The sequence below is a fragment of the Scatophagus argus genome, chromosome 6 (genome assembly GCF_020382885.2).
Source record: "Scatophagus argus isolate fScaArg1 chromosome 6, fScaArg1.pri, whole genome shotgun sequence".
In the NCBI taxonomy this organism is placed as follows: domain Eukaryota; kingdom Metazoa; phylum Chordata; class Actinopteri; family Scatophagidae; genus Scatophagus; species Scatophagus argus.
The window spans coordinates 6,436,268-6,444,953 of NC_058498.1; the positions used below are offsets into that span (position 1 = coordinate 6,436,268).

Here is an 8,686-nt window from a genome sequence, read left to right on the forward strand (position 1 = left end):
CGTTATGAGACTGGTGAGCTGACGTATTGTATTGGCTACATTTTGGGGCCATAGGGATTAAAAGCTGCTGTCAATGGAAATGGTAAGTTAGACAATTTAATAAAGTCTATGGCAGACATAATTTCCCCCTGACACTTTCCTTAAGGCTTAGGGGGGAAAGTATTTTAAAAGTTGCTTATGCGTCCATATTGGGAGATTATTTTATCCACAAGTGGTAAGTAACAAAAATAAACGACTAACAAGGTCATTAAATGTAGTTACCCATGATGAAACAAAAGTAGGACGTTTTTTTGTTAACAATTGCACCATTAGCCATCAATTTTGGTAAATTTACTCTGCAAAGATTTATTGATGCCCTGCATACTTACCATTAGATGTTGTTTAAACAGTGCAAAGAGACATTCAGAGGTGTAAGCTGCAGCCAGGGGAGAGCTGAAGAGCTGCTTTCCACTCTGAACACTTGCTCAAGCTGACTGAGAATGGAAATACAGCCATAGTCAGACAGTGGCTCAGAAAGGCAGAGGGGTTTTCAGCTGCACTATAAGCACTAATTAAATGTACAAGTGTGTCTCAGGGGAACGAGGGATAAAGGGGGGAGTCTGCACTAAAAATGGGGATGGACATTTGTATGAAATGACAATGTGTTAAAAGCAGGATTCAGGGCGTGAAGAGGATTAGGGCTGTGTCGCCCTCTCTGATATAAGAGCTGCTGAGTCTGGGTACCAAAGCGAGGCTCCTTTTTCAGCATGAGATGAAGAGCATACAGGATTCTTAATAATAATAATGTAACAAAGGTATTAATAACAGAGGAGCTCATCTTGTCGGGGTGGGGGTTAGGAAGGTACGAAGTCTGCATTAATGAGACTTTCCTGTGATCCTATGATCCTTTGTATTTAGTGTCAAGTCTCATGAGGGGCCCCCAGTCTCCCCAGCGCTCCTGTCAATGTATCTTTGCTGAGAAGAATTTCAGGGAACTTTGATGCTTCGTTGTTGCCGCCCCTTGCTCTCTTTCGTACAGGTCAAAGCATACCAGCATACCTGACTTCCTGTTTATTTCTCTTCATCAGTTATACCCTGTCCTTTGCGCCTGAAATTAAGACAGACACCAAAACAATTAAGTAGGCTAACAAGGGGTTAGGTTTAAAGCAAAAAGACCTTTATCCGCATGTGGGACACAGGTCCTAATCCTATACAAGGGAGTACTTTAAAGGCTACAGGAATTATGAGGGGTCAACATCATCCCCATAATACCTTTGTTTTGTCTCTTAGCTGCCAGGATGTAAAATCTAGCATCTAAGTTGGAACCTTTATAAGCAAAATGGCAGTTAAATTCTGTATCTTCCTTTCATAGTGCAAACAAGCATCTGTAAGCAGTATTTAACCATGCAATCAGCCTGGTATCCACAATGGCCACCATGGCAACAGCAACCGTTTTCAGATTTTTGTACACCCACATGGTACAAATGGAAAAGGCTGCCCACGAGGATTCAAATCTACAGTATACTAAACGCACATTATGCAACTCTCAGTATTTTTCAGGGCAGCCCAGGTGAACTCAGAACTGTTCAAACCTGACTGAGGAATCTGTGTGTGGGCTCGCATGTTCGCCTCACATTTGTGTGGGTTTGTTCCAGGTGATCCAGTTTTTGAGTATGTCAAAAAAAATGCCTGGTTGGTATTTGAAATACTTGACATTTGTGCTCTGATGGTCCACTGCTGCCAGCTGAGCTCTCTTCCTCCAAACCACTTCCTTTTCAGATAGGACTCACTTTTCTTTCCTGCTTCCTGTTTTCTAGCGAACTATTCAGAAATCCTGGGCTTCCTCCATCTTTGAGTATCTGATTCATCAACCCGCCCCTGTCCTTCCAACCTGTGTCCTCGTCATCCTCGTCACTGTCCAGTAAAAAAATATTTTTCTTATTGCTACTGTATTATTATTCAAAGCAGAGAACTTTTCCATTACACTGAGGACTTCCCAGGAGTTACTTCTTTATACTGGTATACTTGAGTTTCACTTACTCTCACTGGACTTTTTTTTTAAATAATTGATTTGTTTTCGCCCACAGCTACTGTTGCACCCCCGCTGTCAGAGAAGAGCTGATCTCTCTTTGAATTATCTCTCCAGAGGTCTCTTGTGTGCTCAGGCTTTGTGGAGTTTCTCCCTGTCTTCTTAGCGGGTTTGCACTTGCTTGAGAACTGCTTTCGATGTGGGCCAGGAAAGTCCATTGAGACAGAGCATATGATAGTGGATTCAAACACGTCTCTGTTGAGCTCCACAGCCAGTCATAAACATAATACAAGTTTACCCCCTGGTGGAAGAGTTTGGTTTTGTATGCAAAAGCATTCAGAAACAAAACTGTGGTCATCGTGTGTGTATCTGATCTTTTGTGATAAAACTGTGACTTTCAGGATAACAAGGATTCACAGTACATGTTTGCTTTTGTTCAGGTGAGGATCTTCAAATCCCTTTACAGGTCTTTACATGCTCTGTCAACAACACATCATACAGCTACATGTTTATCTTTTGATGATTAACTCATCTTGAAATGACTGGTCAAATGAGCAGGAGGAAGCAGGAAGAACGTTTCTCTGAGTTTCCTTCGTTGCGTCAGTTACGCTCATCCTGGTGGTTCGCATTCTTGAGCTGGCTGCGGTTGACACAGGCAGGGACAGGTGGTGGGGGTTAACTGAAACGTTCTCCAAAACAAGGTGTTAAAAGCATTTTTACAAAACTGAAGATTCAAGATAAATTACATTCTGCCAGAATGAACTGTAAGGAATTCGTATTTGCCAGACAAGAAAAAACAACTCAGAGGTGATGTCATCTCCATTTTGAAAAGGAAAAATTAATACCAAGAATGACTAAAATTGTATGTATTTATGAGAATCGAAAGGGGGACTTGATGTGATAAAGTGTATTCATCCATAGTTTTTCACTGTTTCCACCTTACGCTCATTCCACTCCCTCGTCACTCCCAAGACTAACCTGTTCAACTTGTCCACACTGGGATGACAAGAGTGGGTGGAGGAATTCTTTCACAGTAGAGTGAACCATAGGCTGAGGAGGACAAGAGGTATTTTATTATGAAGGATTTTAGGTCAGAATATATACAAACAGGTGATAAATAAAAGCATATATATTTTTTGTCTTTATAAATTTCTTGTCTTTTTTAAATAGCAGGTGGAGTAGGCGGAGCTGGAGGCCATGGAGGCAGACAGCACAGAGGACATTGAGTTTCTCATAGAGGACATGGACTACATCCCTGGTCACTTCCACCTGGAGCTCAACCTCAACTGTGACCCTGTTGGGCCTGTGAAGCTGAGACTCAGGGACACTTACTTAAAACAGGAGAGCCTGAGAGGCGAACTAGAGGCTGAAACTGGATATCTGCAGTACGCCGTCCGAAATCTGCTGGGCCTACTGGCTTTTCACCTCGAACATCTGGACGCAGCTGAGGAAATATTCAGGTGATCACATGCTATCATTTGCTTTTTAAAAAGCCAGAACATTCATTGAGCAAGAGAGCTCATTCTGAGACAGTGTTGATGCATGAGTTCACAAGAGATCTTGACTGTTAATATGTTTTTAATTCCATTAATTCTGATTCTGTAGCACTCTGAAACACCATACAGGTTGAAATGTTTCTTAATGCATATATGTAATCTCTGTGAGGCCACCACACTGGCCTCCTGCACCGCAGTACAAAAGACAGCCTAAGAGTCCAACCCAACCTTACAGTAAAACATTAACCAAAGTCAAGACCACCCTGTCATAAAGTCACAGGAATCTTAAAAACTGCATAACAAACACACCATACACACAAGAGACTCATTTGGCTTAGACATATAACATACGAGTCACTAAGATTAACACATAATTTTCATGTTCCTAACTGCTCTGTGCAGATATCAGACTTAACCCACTACCCAGCTCCACTCATAATGAACTATAATTTTGTTTACTGTAATTACCCTCTGGTTAACCACTTTATTATTCTATTTTTTGGAGATGGTGCTTGTAGTACTGTCGCCTTTTTCTGTTCTACTGCTTCGCATTGTATGGATGTTCATATGATATTGCTTTAGTTTTATCTACATAGCTTACCTTAGTTTTATCTAAATATCTCAGTTATCTTAGTTCTTTTATCCAAGTTATGCATCTTATTTTGTACTTGTGCTTTACTACTGTGACGTGTAAAGTTCACATTACAGAAATACCATTTTCCTGAGCCTGTACTTTGGCACAGTGGTATTTTGTGCCAAGTACAGAATTTGTCATTTTATCCATTTAACCAAGAAAAATTTTGTTATCAATCCATTTATCATCCATACAAGACAACATCAACACATTTCAGTAAAGCTAAAAATGTCAAACTTATGGTAGCACCAGAGCAAAAGTAAGGGGACACCAAACAAAAAGGAAGGACTCATCCTTTAGAGATCACAGAAATCTTTTTTTGTGTGTGTGTGTGTGTAATGTTGGCCATTCAGAAGCATCTGTAAAGAAGACCCTGGTAACCTGAATGCATGGGCCAACCTGGGTTATGTGTACGACAAGCTGGGGAGAGAGCTGGACACAGCTGAGTGTGTGGAGAAAGTGTCCCACCTTATGGGCTTAGATGGTGGAGAGGCCTCTCAGGAAGAGGCCAGGCTCCTGGCGGCTCGTTGTCTGGCTGAGCAGGCCTATGTGTATCCCCATGATGTGGAACTGGACAATGAGGACGACCTGAGGGAAAGGCTGACGGCGGCACTAACACTTTTCAACAGAGCTCTGGACTATGGGGGTCACCTGGTGAGATGGAAACATATATGTACAGTAATACTCAGAACAAAGCTGTAAATGTATGTTTAACAGGAGGATTTACATTTAGGGTGTAAATGTAAGGAGGAGCACTGAAACCATGACTGGCTTTGTGATGAATCAACATGCATCACTGGGTGACTTATGACCTTCCATTTTATTGGGTGGTGTTTTAATCACACAGTGTTAGCAATCATTAGTTATTGTTGAATCCAGTGCTTTTCTATGACTAATTTAATTTCTAGTGCAATTGTTTTTACTGAAGCTGGAGGATATGTTAGGTGTGTCTATGCTCAGATGATACAAGAATACATGGATGTTGCTAGGCTATTAAGCCTATTAAGGCTATTAGTAAAGAATTACTAAAGAAATATTGTTGTTTTTCAGATACCAATAGAGGAAAAACGAAGCTGGTATTTTAAAATGGCAACCATCTATATAAGGTACGAGACTGACATCAAAAGATGAGCAGTGCATCACTGTGTATATATTAATTTGTACAAAGTCATTTTCTCTCTGCAGACTGGATGACATAGTAAAGACTAAAGAGGACTCTGAATACTCCAGACTCTCCCACTTCAACAAGGGACTGAAACTTCTCAAAGAAACATTAGAATGTGAGAAAACACGAAATAAAGGTAAACACCCCAGTGAATTTTCTCTGCGAATGCATCTGCTCTGTCGTAGACTGAGAGGCGTTGTGTTCACTGCACAGCTCCGCTGGTGATATTTGGTTTAGGTGCTGCAATCTTTCCACAGTTCTGAACTTTGCAAATGTCCATTGACTATTGTAGAGAACTTTCCATAGTCTCTGGTTAGACAAAGCAGAATCTGGTAAAGACTTTCTGATCTCTCCCCTCAGCTCTTGCCTGGTGTTATGTCGGCGTCATGTTGGAGAGAAAGGAAGAGTTCAACACTGTGCCCATGTCCATACATGACTGTGGTTACTCAGCCTCTGATCCCCTGTCCTGCTATGGAACTGTAAGCTAATCCACACGTTTAGATATCTCACCAAATATCACACAGTCCAGAAAAGAAAAAACGTGGGTGAGTTATATCGAGACCTAATCTAGAAGTTGTTCGATCTCACAGTTCCCCACTTCTTAAGGCCCAGCACTTATGAAAATCCCTGGAACTTTTATTTAAATAAAAGTTTATCTATCACCACTTAATTTCAGCTGAACATACTGTTGATATTAGCAACAACTACTGCAGCTTAACTTACATTACTACAGCTGCTGTTTTTTATTAGATTTGTGACCAAATACTGACGGCCACTTTTCATCTTGTTACTCTCCAAATGTCCTTGGGGGAGGATTACCTATATGTATGCAGTTTATAATGGCTGTTTTGCACTGTTGTTTGTAATTTGATTTATTAAAATAATTGTTGCTGCAACCAGTGGCCTATTGACTAAGCTGTCTGAGGCCACTGTGTTTTTAATACAGCATTCAAGCTAGTTACGTGCTAGTTATGCTAACTGTTCTCGCTTTTTTCTTCCTGGTTTTTGTGGGACAGTTTTGAGACTTAACGTTGTTCTTCTATTGGTGTTGGCTTGGTGTTGTAATAAACTCTGGCTGGCTTGAAGGTCAGCTAGCTTAATTTGACAATTAGCCTGGCTTTTGTGTAGTCAGTTCTATTTTACGGTACTAATGTTAATTGATTCCCGATTTAGTCACAATCATTGAATTTTTGGTGTTTTATCCAATGTCATGACTTACCTGTCCTGTTTGTTAGTATTATTCTCTTGTTTATGTAATTTGTTTCTTATTCTGCTGCACTCTCATTTCTCCTCTGGGATTAATAATATAGTATCAGAGATTTTTTTAGCAATCGCCCACCTCTCTCATGAAATAAAAGTGTCCTTAATGTTATTATTAGATCTCTCCAATTATGAGGACAAGTCTTACATGTGACACTGCAATTTCAGTCCTGCTTAACAGAAGAATTTGTTCTACAACTACCTCTTTTTTCCAATATTTTGACCATAACATTATGACTGTCTGTGCCCTCAGGCCATAAACTTGGCCAGTGATGATGCATTCACCCTGAACCTCCTGGCAAAGGTCTTCTTTCTGTTGGGCAAACATGAGATGGCCACAGGGATCTGCAACATGGCCCTAAATGTGCTCCCAGATCCAGAGCTCAACTGGCAGGCGTACTGTACCCGTGCCAAGGTACTGCAGCTGTAGTGCATCAAGTCAGTGCCAAAACCAAACAGGCGGAACTCTGTCAAACACCCTGTGGAATCCCTTTTAATCCATAGAAACTGTCAGTAATTTTAACAGGGTGAAAGAGGCATAGAATTCACATATTTTTTTTTTACAAGTAGATGTTTGTGTGATAAAAGGGAAATGTTATCCTTCAAATGCTAGGATAAAGTCCTGGTTTCCATACATGTAATAGAAAATGTTATTTTAAAGGTGTATAGTGCAAATATTTTTTTTCCTTTTAGATCAATATGATGCTCTATGCCAGGGACCTGGAAAAGGCAAAACATGGTCAAGGTGGAATCCCAGATCGACAGATGCTAACTGAGGCCAGAAAAGACTTGGACAAGGTCCTTATTGTCCATCCATGTCTACGGACTCATCTAGAGATGGCGCAGGTAAAGACACAAACTACTAATGAGCAAAATAAATGGATATTCTATAGCAACAGGACTTTCAGATTTCTGTTTTTTCTGTTAGGTGTACTACTACATGGGCGTTGATGCACTCCAGGAGAGTCTTTTGGTGGATGAAGGGGCAGTGAACTGCGCATTGGTTAGCTTGTCCCACGCCCTGCAGTTTGAGCTGGGTGACAGCTTGCCGGACCTTCACGTACTGAGAGGTCGTTGCCTCTTGCTGAAGGGTGAGGAGCAGAATGCTGCAGACTGCTTCAAACAGGCTGTGGAGTTAGAGAGACCAGGGAGCACAGACACCACAGCTCTGCGCTGCCTTCTACAGGCCCTCCTGGCTCTGTTCATGCAAGGAGGCCCAGAGCCAAGTCCTGCCATCACCCAACTGGAGCTGTGGGTGCAAAGAGCAGAGGAGAGGTACCCTGGGGACATCGTGAAGGCAGAGCTGAGGTGCCTTTACAGGACTCACACAGCGGAGGTCACAGAGTTATCCCGGGCTCTGATCAGGACAGGCAGACTGAACCTAGTGAGGAGGCTACTCGAAACTGTGGTGCCGAAACAACTGGTTAAGAAGAAACCAGTGGCAAAGTCTTTCTCCTTTACATGAAGCAAATGTGTGACTTTAATGAATATACAGACATTAAAGTAATTAATGAACCTCTTGACAGCATTTCACAGCTAAAACATGAGCAGCAGTCATGTGCTGTAATTAAGATGTCTTTACTGTGTAACTGTGTATGTTTTTAAGCTGTGATTCTTCTCATTAATTTGCTTGGGTTTTTTTCAACAACTTTTGAAAAGGTTGGATCTATTGAGTAACCTACACTCACAGTGTTACAACTCACTTTACAACGCTTTACAATGAAAATATGCTAAACTCCTTGAGATTTTGTGCAAAATAAGACGGTCACGACTTTCAAAAGCATTGCTGGATTGAAGAGATAGAGAGGGAGCTCTGGTGTATTCGGTCAGGATGCCCCATATGCCTGTCTACATATAAATGACCACTATTCAGATTAGCCCTTAAAACCCAGCACAACCAGTTTTATTTCTGCTTGGGAGTATTTAAATCATGCTTGACTACCTCTCCTTCATGTGATAAAAGTTCTGCCACCACTGATGACCAGCAGGTGGCGGTATACACCATTGAGATGTTACCTGGCTTATGACATGTTCTGGTTTTAATGCAAAAAGAATTAAATCACATGTCACAAGAACTTTAGAAAGACTATAAATAAAACTAAACTAGTTTTGAATCACTCATT

General features: G+C 41.2%; 1 protein-coding gene across 1 annotated transcript; it reads left to right on the forward strand.

Moving 5' to 3' along the window:
* Window positions 1-2,776: 2,776 nt before the first annotated feature.
* ttc22 (tetratricopeptide repeat domain 22) lies at window positions 2,777-8,682 on the forward strand. Its single transcript, XM_046391638.1, has 9 exons — window positions 2,777-3,074; window positions 3,179-3,468; window positions 4,492-4,792; window positions 5,189-5,244; window positions 5,324-5,439; window positions 5,664-5,782; window positions 6,817-6,978; window positions 7,257-7,409; window positions 7,492-8,682. The coding sequence occupies exons 2-9, from the start codon at window positions 3,206-3,208 to the stop codon at window positions 8,026-8,028; spliced, it is 1,707 nt and encodes a 568-aa protein (XP_046247594.1). The 5' UTR covers window positions 2,777-3,074; window positions 3,179-3,205; the 3' UTR covers window positions 8,029-8,682.
* Window positions 8,683-8,686: the final 4 nt, after the last annotated feature.

Bases quoted from the DNA above. Each gene is read 5' to 3' on its own strand.
- ttc22 (XM_046391638.1), top strand. From the start codon at position 3,206: ATGGAGGCAGACAGCACAGAGGACATTGAGTTTCTCATAGAGGACATG. The intron at 3,469-4,491 runs GTGATCACATGC...TTGGCCATTCAG, and splicing joins GCAGCTGAGGAAATATTCAG to AAGCATCTGTAAAGAAGACC. The intron at 6,979-7,256 runs GTACTGCAGCTG...TTTTCCTTTTAG, and splicing joins CGTACTGTACCCGTGCCAAG to ATCAATATGATGCTCTATGC.